The following is a 14,597-nucleotide window of genomic DNA, read 5'->3' on the forward strand; positions in this document are numbered from 1 at the left end:
ACTCAAGAAAACTCCTGAATACATGTACAACGGGAGACAGTCACAAGAATGCTCCTAATCACACTACAAAAACTAATAGCAAAAACCTAGAAACTCAAATGGCCATCCTCAACATGAATAAATGGTCTGTGGTGTATTTACACAACATAATAGTATACAGTCATAAAAGTAAATGAACTATGAAATGCATGAACCTTAGTAATATGTTGAGTGAAAAAGCAAATAAATACCCAAAATAACATGATACTCTCTTCATAGAAGTTCAGAACTAAGCAAAATCAAACAACCTATTGTGTAGGCATGTATATGTGAGTAAAATTTTTTTCTTTCTTTTGTTTTCAATTGAGAGGAGGGGAGATAGACAGATTTCTGCATGTGCTCCAACTGGGATCCACTCAGGCAACCCCCTGCTAGGGCTGATGCTCAAATCAACTGAGTTATTCTTAGTGCCTGAGGCCGATGCTCAGATCAATGGAGCCACTGGTTGTGAAAGGGGAAGAGAGATAGAAGGGGAGGAGAGAGGGGAAGAGAAGTAGATGGCAGCTTCTCGTGTGTGCCCTGACCGGCAATCGAACCTGGGACGTTCACATGCCGGGTGGACGCTCTATTCACTGAGCCAGCTGGCCAGGGACAATTTTTTTTCCTGTTTTTTTATTTTTTATTTTATTTTATTTTTTAAAATTTTTTATTCATTTTTTTTTATTAGAGAGGAGAGAGGCGAGAAAGAGAGAGAGAGAGAGAGAGAAGGGGGAGGAGCAAATACAGAGTTTTGGATGGTGGTGCCCTGGACAGGGGCTATGGAGTAGATGGACAGGTGCAGAGCACATGGGTAGATGTAGATCCTAGTGGTGTGTTATCCAGTTCCTCGAGTTTTGCAGTGGGTACAGTGGAATTCAATTTATTGATTTAAATTATATATGAATTTTTTAAAAGAAGATCGTGCAAGGGTCAATGATGATTGAGTGTAATTAACCAAAGGTTATAATTAATCTATTCTGTCATCTAAACTTGACCTCCTCAAAAAAGTAAACTGATTTAACTAATCTGGGCCAGTCACGTGAAAATTAAAATAAGCGGGAGGGGTGATAACTGCTTTCACTTTTCCTGTTTTTTCAGAGCCTGGGAAAGCAAGTCAGAATTTCCGGTCTTTTCCAAGTCCCACATGATTCCCTAATTTAGAACGAATTCATAGAAAATAGTCTTTTTCCATCTGGGGAAGGCTCCGACCTGCCGCGGAGCGTCCTCACTCTGGGATGAGGAGACGTCCTGGAGTGCGGGTGCTCCAGCCTCAGCCTTCCTGGTCCTGCAGCCGCCTTGGGCTTGATTGGGCACCATACTCACAGCTTAGGGGTCACCTGACAGTTATTTTAGTGGAAACGCTTTGAGCAGCGACAGCGTGACACTACGGGTCAAGAGACCACCGGGGGTCCCGGCCTTTCTTAGATACGCGTCAGGCTGCAGAGACGAGGCTCCTGCTCATTCACTGCCCCCGAGGACTGGCAGCGTGATGCACCTAAAACCCATGCTTGAGCCCTCGGCCGGCGCTTCGGCCGCCCCTCCTGTGCAGCAGGCACCATGTGGCCCGCTATCCAAGCACCATCAGGTGGAGAGGTCCGGCCTGCTGCATCTAATTGGGGCAGATGAGAAATTAAGAAGTGCTTCTGCGGCGGCGACAACCACAAAGAGAAACTCTTAGCGATTAAGTAACCATTAGTTCAGCCACTCGGCCTCCGCGAGCGAGCAGGCCCGGGCCTTTCCCTGCGCAGGGCGGGCGGCCGCAGCCCGGCAACCCTGGCTTTGCTCCAGACTCGACCCGGGTGACATCATCAAACTCCTCCGATCCGCCGGAGGGGGCCCTGAAATCCCCTAAAAACATTGTGAGTAATCGCCAGATCCGCCCTCCAGGCGGGGTCAGACCTAGGAACGAACTGAACCTAGCAGCTCCGCCAGCTGCCTCTGGAGGAGAAGCCTCTGGATCCCCGGCGCGACGCGCATTCGCTCCGGGCCCCAGGCCCCGGCGTGCACGCGGCCTACGGGTGCTCGAGGCCGCGCGCACTGATTACCGACCCCGCGCGAGAGGGCGGTGGCGGCGCAGCGCGCAGGCGCGACCGATTCCCGGCAGTGACGCGGCGGCGGGCGCGCGCGGCGCATTTCCGCCTCTGGCGAATGGCTCGGCTGTAGCGCGCGCCGCGGCCCCAGCTGCGACCCCGGCCCCGCCCCCGGGATCCAGGGACCCCGGGACCCCGGCCATGGACGGTGAGGACGCCCTCAGCCCCCGGGGGTGGCCGCGCCGAGGCCGCGGACACCGCGGTGGGAGCCCCGGCGCCGCCTTCCGCCCGTCCCTGCGCCGATGGGCGCAGTGTAGGGAGCGGTCGGCCGGATGGTGGCGCGGGGCGGGGCGGGGCAGGCGTTGTGGGGTCTGACTCACTTTCCCCACAGGTGGATGGGGCCTTGACTCAGGTGGGGGGGGCGGGGCGAGGTGAGCTTTGACTCAGTTTCCCCCCGGACCCCATAGGGGCAGATCTCCTTGTGAGGGGAGAATGTGTCTGACTCAGTTTCCTCTCAGGATCCCGGGTGGGGAGTGCGGCCCCTTAGTTTTCCATATGAAAGTAGAGAAGCCCGGACTCAGTTTCCCCCAGTAAAGGGAGAACGCCATACCTAGTGTTCTCTCAGGAAACAGGTGTTTTGGGCTCCTTTACTCCTACCCCTTAGTTTTACCACAGGTTCCAGGGAGCAGGCCCTGACTCAGTTTCCCCGGGAGGCCTTCCCTGGTGAAGACGAGAGGGAAGGGGGCTTGTGTTGACCCTTTTCTCCCTCCTCTTTCAGACCTGTTCCCCCTCATCTTCCCATCCGGTAAGTGGACTTCAGGAGGAGCCCCGCAGGGCCAGGGCCAGGGAGGACAGCTGCCTGATGCTGGCTGGCCGCTGTCTCCCCCAGAGCCCGCCCAGGCCTCTGGCCCCTATGTGGAGATCATTGAGCAGCCCAAGCAGCGTGGCATGCGCTTCCGCTACAAGTGTGAGGGCCGCTCGGCAGGCAGTATCCCAGGCGAGAGGAGCACGGATACCACGAAGACCCACCCTACCATTAAGGTCAGCACCAGCCGTGGGGCATGGAGTCTGTGGGGAAGAACTGTAGGTCCCCAGCAGGTTTGCCTCCAGGCCCCTTGGAAATCTGTGTCTGGGAGTTGGGTCTGGAATTCCTGAGTTTCCAGGGTGCTTTCTTACTTTGGACAGATCAATGGTTACACTGGGCCGGGGACAGTTCGCATTTCTCTGGTCACCAAGGACCCTCCGCACCGGCCTCACCCCCACGAGCTGGTAGGGAAAGACTGCCGGGACGGCTACTATGAGGCTGAACTGTGCCCGGACCGTTGCATCCACAGGTAGGCTCCCTCAGGCCAGCAGGGCTTCCGGTGGGGTGGGAGGACAAGGGGAGGAGCCGCTGTGGCACTGTTACAGTGTTACTTCCTTCAGGACACAGGGAAGAATTCCTTAGTGCTTGCTCTGTTCCTGTCTCTGCAAGCACATCTTCTTTGTCTTGAAATTATCTGTTTATGTGTCTACTCTTTCAAGCAGAGGTGGCTCTGTGGGGTAGGGATGGGTCCCTAACTACCTCTGAGCCTTTCACCCCTGTGGCTGGAACAGTGAGTCCCTTAGTGTCACACTTTTTGTAATGAGAAAGAAAATCACAGAATCAACCGTCTCCCCCGGAGCTTACATACCAGTTGACAGAAACAGGTTGTAAATAAATATATAAATAAATAAGCAACATAACTGTTTGAGAGGAGTCATTTACTGATGAAAATACAGCAGTAGTAAGTTGGAAGAATAGCCTGGAGTGGGGGAGGCGAGGGAGCTGGGCTCATTCCTTTCAGCTGGGAGGTCTGAGCAGGCGCCTTCCAGGTATGATGAATGCTGAGAAAAGCACGGAGAGAGCATCCCAAGCAGAATGAACAGGGGCAAAGGCCTTGAAGTGGGAATAAGTAGCATGTTTGGAGAAGAGGAAAGAAGGCCTTGTGACTGAGCGTATCAAGCCAGCAAGGCCTGTGGCCAGGGCCAGATCACAGGGCAGAGGGTCTTGTTGGCCAGAGCAAGGAATGGGTTTCTTTGTAGCTCAGTGGGAAGCCACTTAAGAGGGTGGTGTTCTGGTGAGAGGGTCGAGGGTAGAGGAGGCAGACTGGGCAAAGCAGGAGGGCGCAGGCTCTGCTGGAGACAGTGTGACTGATGCCTGGGGGGACTCAGCTTCCAGAACCTGGGGATCCAGTGTGTGAAAAAGCGGGACCTGGAGCAGGCCATCAGCCAGCGCATCCAGACCAACAACAACCCCTTCCAAGGTGAGGGCTGAGGGGCAAAGGCCCACCCCCTGCCACCCTTCCGAGGCTCCCTTCCCTGCATCTCTCCCTCACTGGCCAAGACTCACAGTACAGATGGACTCTTGCTGGCCACTCAGTACACTCCCATTTTACTAGTGGGAAAACTGAGACCCAGAGAGGGGACATGACATCCAGGGTCACACAGGTCAGTGATGGGTCTAGAATTTTCTCTCCCTCCCCTAGGACTCCTACTGTTTCGCACACCCTCTAACAGCCCTTCCAGCCCAGCGCTCTCTGCCCCCACGCCTTGCCTTGGCTTGCCTGACCATCTGTTTTCTGGCAGTTCCCATAGAAGAGCAGCGTGGAGACTACGACCTGAATGCTGTGCGACTCTGCTTCCAGGTGACAGTGCGGGACCCGTCAGGCAGACCCCTCTGCCTGGCACCTGTCCTCTCTCATCCCATCTTTGACAACCGTGAGTGGCCAGGACATGCAGGAGAGGGAGAGGCACGGGCCTGTAAGGAGAAGGGAGTTGGGTGGCTATGGCCTATTAGAGGCTCTTGGGCTTCGTTCACTCATCTGGTATATTTGTCATCTCTTCTGTGTCCAGCTCTGCTGGCCTGGGCGACAAGGCAAAGAAGACCTGAGATGTCGTTGTGTTGCTTCCAGGCTGGTGGGGAGTAGATGGGAGATAGGCATTTCCAATATGTGATGAGGGGATGGTGTGCCTGAACTGTGTTAATGACTCCAGGAAATGAATTCTCAGGAACAAGACAATATTAGAAAGTAATAATTCACCTGACCAGGCGGTGGCGCAGTGGATAGAGCTTTAGCCTAGAACGCTGAGGACCCAAGTTCAAAACCTTGAAGTCATCAGCTTGAGCGTGGGATTATAGACATGGCCCCATGGTCTCTGGCTTGAGCCCAAAGGTCTCTGGCTTGAGCCCAAAGGTCTCTGGCTTGAAGCCCAAGGTTGCTGGCTTGAGCCCAAAGTCACTGGTTTGAGCAAGAGGTTACTCACTGGCTCGGCTGGAGCCTCCCCCACCCTGCCCTGGTCAAGGCACGTATGAGAAAGCAATCAATAAACAATTAAGGCCCTGGCCGGTTGGCTCAGCAGTAGAGTGTCGGCCTGGCGTGCGGGGGACCTGGGTTCGATTCCCGGCCAGGGCACATAGGAGAAGCGCCCATTTGCTTCTCCACCCACCCCCTCCTTCCTCTCTGTCTCTCTCTTCCCCTCCCGCAGCCAAGGCTCCATTGGAGCAAAGATGGCCCGGGCGCTGGGGATGGCTCCTTGGCCTCTGCCCCAGACGCTAGAGTGGCTCTGGTCACAGCAGAGCGACACCCTGGAGGGGCAGAGCATCGCCCCCTGGTGGGCAGAGCGTCGCCCCTGGTGGGCGTGCCGGGTGGATCCCGGTCAGGCGCATGCGGGAGTCTGTCTGACTGTCTCTCCCGTTTCCAGCTTCAGAAAAATACAAAAAAAAAAAAAAAAAAAGAACAATTAAGGTGCCGCAACTAAGACTTGATGCATTTCATCTCTCTCCCTTCCTGTCTGTCCTTGTATGTCCCTCTCTCTCACAAAAAATAAATAAAAAAATAAAGTAGTGATTCAGTGATGAAAGGTCATAGGAAGTTCACAGATGAATTGCGCTGACATTGATTAGCTGCCATCTTTAATTAATAACCAACAAAATAAATGAAAATAAAAGGGCTGTAGGCCCTAAGGACAGGAAACCAGAATGAACGGGGTCAGGCCAGAAGGGTTCTTTGCCAGGGTAGGTGTAATAAATGGGGCCTTGAAGACTGCTTGGATCAGGTGGAGGAAGGAGGTATGAGCAGACTGGTTCTCACTGTACTATAAGCTCCGTGAGGGCAGAACTAGTTAGGTTTTGTGGGTTGTCACATTCTTCCTGCCTAGAACAGTGCTGGGCACATAGTAGGGACCAGTAGATAAATCGTTGCTGAATTGGTCAGGTTGAGGGGCCAGTGGGAATGCTTGAACATTGACTGAAGGTGCAGTCGGCAAGCTCTGGATAATCTTGACTCTGGGCCAGACCCGAATGTTGCTTCTGTAGGCAGTCATGGAGGTCTCCAGGGGTTCAGGGCTTTCTTTCTTATTCCCACCCCCTCAGGCGCCCCCAACACAGCAGAGCTCAAGATCTGCAGGGTGAACCGCAACTCCGGGAGCTGCCTCGGGGGTGACGAGATCTTCCTGCTGTGTGACAAGGTGCAGAAAGGTACCTACCAGGAAGCGGGCGGGACTGCAGCAGGAGGTAGGGGGTGGGGCTGGAAGAGATGGCAAATGGCACGGAACTGGCTTTCATCTCCCCCCAATACCTGGGCAGCACTGAGATGTATCGCAGGAGACAAGTATTAGCAATGGGGTGGGCGGTGGGCTGTGGGTGAGTTAAGCACCCCAACCCACACTGCTGCTCCGTCTCCTGCAGAGGACATTGAAGTGTATTTCACGGGACCAGGCTGGGAGGCCCGAGGCTCCTTTTCACAAGCTGATGTACACCGACAAGTGGCCATTGTGTTCCGGACGCCTCCCTATGCAGACCCCAGCCTGCAGACCCCCGTGCGTGTCTCTATGCAGCTGCGGCGACCTTCAGATCGGGAGCTCAGTGAGCCCATGGAGTTCCAATACTTGCCAGACACAGGTACATGGCCGGGCAGGGTAACAGTGACCAAGGAGAGCGAGGCCAGGGCTGGATGTCTGGGGCTGTAGTTCAGGGTCAAAAGCTGAAGCTAGCCCTGGACGGTTTGCTCAGTGGTAGAGCGTTGGCCTGGCGTGCAGGAGTCCTGGGTTCGATTCCTGGCCAGGGCACACAGGAGAAACGCCCATCTGCTTCTCCACCCCTTCCCCTCTCCTTCTCTCTCTTCCCCTCCTGCAGCCAAGGCTCCATTGGAGCAAGGTTTGCCTGGGCGCTGAGGATGGCTCCATGGCCTCTGCTTCAGGTGCTAGAATGGCCCTGGTTGCTACAGAGCAACACCCCAGATGGGCAGAGCATCGCCCCCTGGTGGGCATGCTGGGTGGATACCGGTCGGGCGCATGCGGGAGTCTGTCTGACTGCCTCCCCGCTTCCAGCTTCAGAAAAATACAAAAAAAAAAACTGAAGCTGGTTGGGAATCATACAGTAATCAGATTCTCTCTCTTGCCTCGTTTAATAATAATGATACCCAAGATTTTGAGAGTCAGAGAGAGGGACAGACAGGAAAGGAAAGAGATGAGAAGCATCAATTATCAGTTTCTTGTTGTGGCACTTTAGTTGTTCATTGATTGCTTTCTCATATGTGCCTTGACCGTGGGCCTTCAGCAGACTGAGTAACCCCTTGCTCAAGCCAGCGACCTTGGGTCCAAGCTGGTGAGCTTTTGCTCAAACCAGATAAGCCCGCGCTTAAGCTGGCGACCTCGGGGTCTTGAACCTGGGTCCTCCGCATCCTAGTATCACGCTCTATCCACTGCACCACCGCCTGGTCAGGCTAATGATACCCAAGATTTACTGAGCTCTTATTACATGTTTGCCTGTATTTCAAGCACATCAGCGCATTACCTGATTTTATACTCGTGAACCTCTTGAGGTAGGAAATGGCATCTAACTTGCCTGAGATCACATAGATAGTGAGTCAGAGTCAGCATTTGAGCCCACGCTTTCTGGCTTCAGCCTCTTGCCACATTGTGTGTCTCTTGTCACTGCCACATAGCCATGGTTTGGTCAAGGCTTCTGGGCATGACCACAGTAGGAACAGCCAGGATGACCCTCTCCAGAGCCTGCCATCCAGCCCGAGAGCGTTCTCTACCTTAGGAGCAGGCTAATAAATTTGGAAAGCAACCCCCAAAATAGCCGTTAGTTCATTTCACAAATGATTACTGAGTGCTCTCTTGGTACCAGGGCCTGAGCCAGGTACTGGGAATGTAAAAGGGAAGAAGACATTCCCTGCCTCAGAAGTTGTCATATGAGGGACACATGCAAAACAGATCCTTAAGTCACAGTAACATGGGAAACGGAGGGAGGTGTGTGCTCTGGGAGCTGGAGACCACTGCATTCAAAGAAGCCTATTCTGGCCCTGGTTGGTTGGCTCAATGGGTAGAGCGTAAGCCAGGTGAGCAGACATCTCAGGTTCTATCCCCAGTCAGGGCTCACATCAGAAGTGACCATCTGCTTCTCTTTCCTTCCCTCTTCCCCTTCTCTCTCTCTTCCCCTCCTGTAGCCAATGGCTGGATTGGTTCAAGCTACAGCCCCGGGTGCTGAGGATAGCTCAGTTGATTCAAGTATCAGCCCCAGACGGGGTTGCTAGGTGGATACTGGTCGGGGGATCACTATTTGTGTGTGTGTGAGAGAGACAGACAGACTGACAAGACAGCCAGGAAGAGAGAGATGAGAAGCGTCAACTCATAGTTATAGCTGATTGCTTTCTTATACGTGCCCCTTGCTCAAGCCAGTGACCTTGGGTTTCTAGCCAGCAACCTTTGGGCTCAAGCCAGCAATCATGGGGATGTGTCTATGACTCCACCCTCAAGCTGGTAAGCCTGCACCAAGCCAGATGATCCCATGCTCAAGCTGGCAACCTTGAGGTTTCGAACCTAGGTCCTCAGCATCCCAGCCCAACATTCTATCCATTGCGCCACCCCTTGTCGGGCACCCTCCCCACACTTAAAAAGACCATTCTCCAGACAGGTGGACCAGCCCCTGGAAGGGCAGGAATGTTGGAGCATGCACACAGTGTGGGGGCAGCTTTGTGGTGGGAAGTGACCCTGGGCAGTGAGCAGGCCCAGGCAGGAGAGCCTTGAACATTAGGCTCAAGGCATTCATCCTGAAGCCAGTGAACAGCCATCGAAGGTTTATGAGCAGAGAAGTGACATGAGCAGATCTGGAAGCACACTGTGGTGACAGTGAGGAGGACCCTCGAGGGAGAGACTGGAGGACCAGGGGCCACCCTGGGAGAGGAGGCGCAGCGTGGCCCTCACAGAGGGCACGGCAGAGAGAGACAAAGCTACTTGCTGCCATCTTCCTCAGTGACCCTGCAGCCCCGGCGGCCCTTTCTGTGTCTCACACACCAAGCTCAGTCTCGTCTCCTCAGGACTTGCGTTCTAGTTGTTGCCTCTGCTTGAAATACTTGGCGTCCAGACATTCATGTAATGGGCTCACACTAGTGCTTTCCTGGCCACCTCTGAGCTAGACTCCCTGATGTTACTTCTTTTTTTTTTTTTTTTTTTTCCAGAGAGAGAGATAGACAGGGACAGACAGACAGGAACGGAGAGATGAGAAGCATCAATCATTAGTTTTTTGTTGCGCGTTGCAACACCTTAGTTGTTCATTGATAACTTTCTCATATGTGCCTTGACCGCGGGCCTTCAGCAGACCAAGTAACCCCTTTCTTGAGCCAGCGACCTTGGGTCCAAGCTGGTGAGCTTTTGCTCAAACCAGATGAGCCCACGCTTAACCTCACGACCTTGGGGTCTTGAACCTTGGTCTTCTGCATCCTAGTCCGACGCTCTATCCACTGCGCCACCGCCTGATCAGGCCCTGACATTACTTCTGGTACTGTTACCATCACCCCATGTGTCTCTTTAGCGCTGTTATCACTTGTATATGGTCGTGTCCCTGCCCCTTTGTCACTAGGATGTCAACTTGGGAGCAAGAGCCTTATCGGCTTACTCAGGGCTGTATCCCCAGTGGCTAGGATGAAATCTGGCACACAGCAGGTGCTTGGTCAGTGTGCCGAGGCAGGGAACAGTGAGAGCGAGAGGAAGAAGTGGAGGATGATTGCAAGGCTTTTGGCTTTGTTGACAGAGCAGACAGGTGATGAGGGAACACGAGAGGAGAAAGAACCAGGTTGGTGTTATTTTTAGATTTTATTTATTGATTTTTGGAGAGAGGAGAGAGAGAGGGAGAGTGAAAATGAGAGGGGAGAAGCGGGAAGCATCTACTTGTACTAGTTGCTTCCTGTATGTGCCTTGACCGGGCAAGCCCAGGGATTTGAACCCACAACCTCAGTGTTTCAAGAGGTCTGTGCTTTATCCACTGTGCCACCACACAAGGAGAGAACGAGGCTGGCTTTGGACTGATGGTGTTGAATACTTAAGAGTTTCCCAAGTGCTGCAGTCGCTAGAAAGACAGTTCTGATAGCTCTAGACTGAACTAGTAAGCGTCAGAGCTGAGCAGGAGCCTCTGTGGAGGCCTGAAGCAAGCCTGCTGAGCCTCGACTGCCCCAGAGTGCAAAGAGCTCCCTGCCAGGCCTGCCTCGATGCTGGAGATGAGCGAGAACATGAGCAGTGTGAGGAAGAGGATAAATGGAGACTAGGGCCCCGTGAGGGCTCCTAGTTCGCCAGAGCACGGGCCCTTTACTCAGATGCACTCACGTGGCCCTCAGACGAGCAATTCGGACAACAGAGGCCCTCTTAGAAGGGATTCTTTGGGCTGTTGAGTCGCACGCACCTTTCTCATTGACTGGGAGGGGCCAGAGAAAGGGTCTTAGGAAACCTTGGCTGATCACCTTCCTCCTGGGGACCCTTTGAGAGCGTAGGGGTCCAGCTGAAAGGAGGAAGGCTTACTTCTCCCTGCTGCTTTTCCAGATGATCGTCATCGAATCGAGGAGAAACGGAAAAGGACGTATGAGACCTTCAAGAGCATCATGAAGAAGAGTCCTTTCAGTGGTGAGATGGGTGGTGGGGAGAATCGGAGAGAAGGCAGGAGGCAGGGGAGGGAGACCCCGGGCTCTGAGAACTGACTCAGCCTTGCCCCACAGGACCCACTGACCCCCGGCCTGTGTCCCGCCGTATTGCTGTGCCTTCCCGCAGCTCAGCTCCTGTCCCCAAGCCAGGTAAGGGTCTCCTGTCTTCCCGCTGGAAGCACAGGCTCCAGTCTGTTCGGCCTGTGATTTACACACCCTCTGGAAGGGAAACAGTCTTACCAGCAGGTGAGTGTGTTGAGCTCATGTTTCTCAGGGCATGAGGCCTAATTACCATGCCAGAGCCGTCTGGAGAGCAGTAAAGATTTAGATTCCTGGGCCCCATCACAGAGCTTTGGAATCAGAAGCCCTGATGGTGTGGCTAGGAACCAGCTACCTCCTGGGACGTTACTGCACACCGAAATCTGAGAACCACTGCCAGTTAAAACTCTCCTCAGTGCCTGGGGTACGGAGTTAAAAAGCACACAATCTCTGCCCTCAGCTCTCAATTGAATTAGGAAAACAAAAAAATCACTTCTAAAGTAGCAAAATATATGTGCTGGTGTCTGCTTTAAAAAAGAATGACAAAGTACTCTGCTTCAGCCTAGACTCACAGGGTACTCCTTGGGCCCATGTCCTCTTAGGACTTGGTTTTTCAGCTGCAAGATGATGGTTTGCCAGCTGATCTCTGAAAGTATGCCTTTAAAAGGCCAGGAGGCTTTCTTCCCTGGAGTAGACAGGGAGGGCTCCAGGAAAGTGAGGTCAGAACTGGACCCTGTAGTCTAAGTCCGATTGGGTAAAGGTGCTGGCAGTGACTCCGTAGGGAGGGATTGATCCTGTGCACTGTTGGTGGGCTGGGCGTCAGAGGCCAGGGTGGGCCTCAGAGTTCTCTGATTCCCCGTTTCTCTCTTCCAGCTCCCCAGCCCTATCCCTTTACGCCATCCCTCAGCACCATCAACTTTGAGGAGTTTTCTCCCATGGTATTTTCTCCTGGGCAGATCCCAGGCCAGCCCTCGGCCTTGGCCCCGGCCCCCGCCCCCGCCCCTGCCCCATCCATGGCACCAGCTCTGGGTCAGGCCCCGACCCCGGTCCCAGTCCTGGCCTCAGGCCTTGCTCAGGCTGTGGCCCCGCCTGCCCCCAAACCCCCCCAGGCAGGGGAAGGGACACTGACAGAGGCCCTGCTGCAGCTACAGTTTGATGCTGATGAAGACCTGGGGGCCCTGCTGGGCAATAACACTGACCCAGCCGTGTTCACAGACCTGGCATCTGTCGACAACTCGGAGTTTCAGCAGCTGCTGAACCAGGGGGTATCTATGGCCCCCCACACTGCAGAGCCCATGCTGATGGAGTACCCTGAGGCTATAACACGCCTGGTGACAGGGTCCCAGAGGCCCCCTGACCCAGCTCCCACTCCCCTGGGGACCTCTGGGCTCCCCAACGGTCTCCTCTCAGGGGATGAAGACTTCTCCTCCATTGCAGACATGGACTTCTCAGCCCTTCTGAGTCAGATCAGCTCCTAAGGGGATGACACCTGCCTTGCTCAGCACTGGGTTGCAGGAGATTGAAGCCCTCCCAAAACAAGCACTTACGGACTCGGGGGGGGGGGGTGCTCCAACTGCCCCCAACTTCTTTGGGTGATGGCTTCATGGTGAGGGGGGTTGCATTTTATTCTTTTATTGGCAGTATCTATCTCTCATTTTGGAGGTGCTTAAGCAGAGCATTAACTTCTCTGGAAATGGAGCTGGGAGGACTCAAACGTCTCCTTCCCCTAACCTGATGTTCACCTCCCTTCTGTATAGGGAATTCTGGGGGGCCCGTCCCCACCCTCCAGCTTCTATTGCTCCTCGAGAGAGGGACAGGTTGGAGCTCTGGCCTTGGAGGCCACAAAGCCTTATTATCAAGTGTCTTCCTCAAATCATGGACTTATTTACATTTGAACCAAAATAATGCCCATTACCAGCTCTCCTGTGATGCTGGCATTGTCCTTGTACCTAACAGCAGCATTGAAGGGCTGGACTTCCCACCCTGCTGAGGTCTCTGTCAGCTTTTTCCTTGCTCAGCTGTGGCTGAAGAGACTGGTGGGACAGCCCTGGCCCTCCAGGATCTAGCAAGGTTGGGTCTGAGACTTCTCTGTTCCCCCTTCTTTCAAGTGCCTTAATAGAAGGGAAAGTTGGGCAAGGGGCAGGCTGGCAGCTCTCCAGATAAGAGGCTCATTTTCACTGAAGAATCAAAGTGATTAGACTCTTGCTTTTTCTACTCTGAGCTAATAAATTTGTTGCCAAGCCAATCAGAGATTTGCCCTTATTTCATCACACTCCTTGCTGGTCATATCAGGCTGGGCATTGGTGATACAGAGTTGGATGAATATTTACAGTCATCTGGGAGCTTGTAGGCTGAGGGTGCCCTTGAAAATTAGTTGCTATTCAGTGGATGAAAGTAGGTAGCTAAGGAAGGTGGGGTTCCCAGCGTAGTAAAAGCCCAGTCAGGCCCATTGGCTGTTGGGAGCATCAACTCACAGATTAACAAAGGAAGGTGGAGCCCTGGCAGATTAGCCCAGTTGGTTTTGAGCATTGTCTGGAAGCGCAGAGGTGGCTAGTTCGAACAGATTGATGTTCCTGTCTCCGTCTCGTTAAAATTAGTAAATAAAGAGCCAGACCAGGCAGTGGCGCAGTGGATAGAACGTCGGACTGGGATGCGGAAGGACCCAGGTTCAAGACCCCAAGGTCCACAGCTTGAGCGCGGGCTCATCTGGCTTGAGAAAAAAAAAAGAGTAAATAAAAATTTTTTTAAAGGCCTGACCTGTGGTGGCGCAGTGCATAAAACGTCGACCTGGAACACTGAGGTCACTAGTTTGAAACCGTGGGCTTGCCTGGTCAAGGCATATATTGGAGTTGATGCTTCCTGCTTCTCCCTTTCTCTTTCCTTTTTCTCTAAAAATGAGTAAGTAAAACCTAAAAAATAAAAATAAATAAAAAAGGCCTGACCTGTGGTGCAGCGGACCTTTAATGCTGAGGTCCCTGGTTTGAAACTCGGGCCTTGCCTGGTTAAGGCTCATATGGGATTTGATGCTTTCTGCTACTCCCCTTCTCTCTAAAAATAAACAAATAAAAAAAACAATAAATTATAAATAAATAGCCTGACCAGGCGGTGGTGCAGTGGATAGAGCGTCGTACTGGGATGCTGAGGACCCAGGTTCAAGACCCTGAGGTCGCCAGCTTGAGCATGGGCTCATCTGGTTTGAGCAAAAGCTCACCAGCTTGGACCCAAGGTCGCTGGCCAAGCAAGGGGTTACTCGGTCTGCTGAAGGCCCGCGGTCAAGGCACATATGAGAAAGCAATCAATGAACAACTGGTGTCGCAATGCGCAATGAAAAACTAATGATTGAGCCTGACCAGGCGGTGGCACAGTGGATAGAGCGACAGACTGGGATGCGGAAGACCAAGGTTCGAGACCCCCGAGGTTGCCAGCTTGAGCGCGGGCTCATCTTGTTTGAGCAAAAGTTCACCAGCTTGAGCCCAAGGTCGCTGGCTTGAGCAAGGAGTTACTTGGTCTGCTGAAGGCCTGCGGTCAAGGCACATATGAGAAAGCAATCAATGAACAACTAAGGTGTCGCAAT

General features: G+C 53.4%; 1 protein-coding gene across 1 annotated transcript; it reads left to right on the forward strand.

Annotated features, from left to right (window-relative positions):
- Positions 1-1,949: 1,949 nt before the first annotated feature.
- On the forward strand, positions 1,950-13,268 carry RELA (RELA proto-oncogene, NF-kB subunit). Its single transcript, XM_066353194.1, has 11 exons — positions 1,950-2,256; positions 2,827-2,853; positions 2,938-3,089; positions 3,234-3,382; positions 4,242-4,333; positions 4,656-4,787; positions 6,442-6,546; positions 6,757-6,969; positions 10,887-10,967; positions 11,060-11,134; positions 11,897-13,268. Exons 1-11 carry the CDS (start codon positions 2,250-2,252, stop codon positions 12,499-12,501), a joined length of 1,638 nt encoding a protein of 545 aa, XP_066209291.1. The 5' UTR covers positions 1,950-2,249; the 3' UTR covers positions 12,502-13,268.
- Positions 13,269-14,597: the final 1,329 nt, after the last annotated feature.

The sequence above is a fragment of the Saccopteryx leptura genome, chromosome 1, assembly GCF_036850995.1.
Source record: "Saccopteryx leptura isolate mSacLep1 chromosome 1, mSacLep1_pri_phased_curated, whole genome shotgun sequence".
Lineage (NCBI taxonomy): Eukaryota > Metazoa > Chordata > Mammalia > Chiroptera > Emballonuridae > Saccopteryx > Saccopteryx leptura.

Bases quoted from the DNA above. Each gene is read 5' to 3' on its own strand.
- RELA (XM_066353194.1), top strand. The intron at 4,788-6,441 runs GTGAGTGGCCAG...CCACCCCCTCAG, and splicing joins TCATCCCATCTTTGACAACC to GCGCCCCCAACACAGCAGAG. The intron at 6,970-10,886 runs GTACATGGCCGG...CTGCTTTTCCAG, and splicing joins CCAATACTTGCCAGACACAG to ATGATCGTCATCGAATCGAG.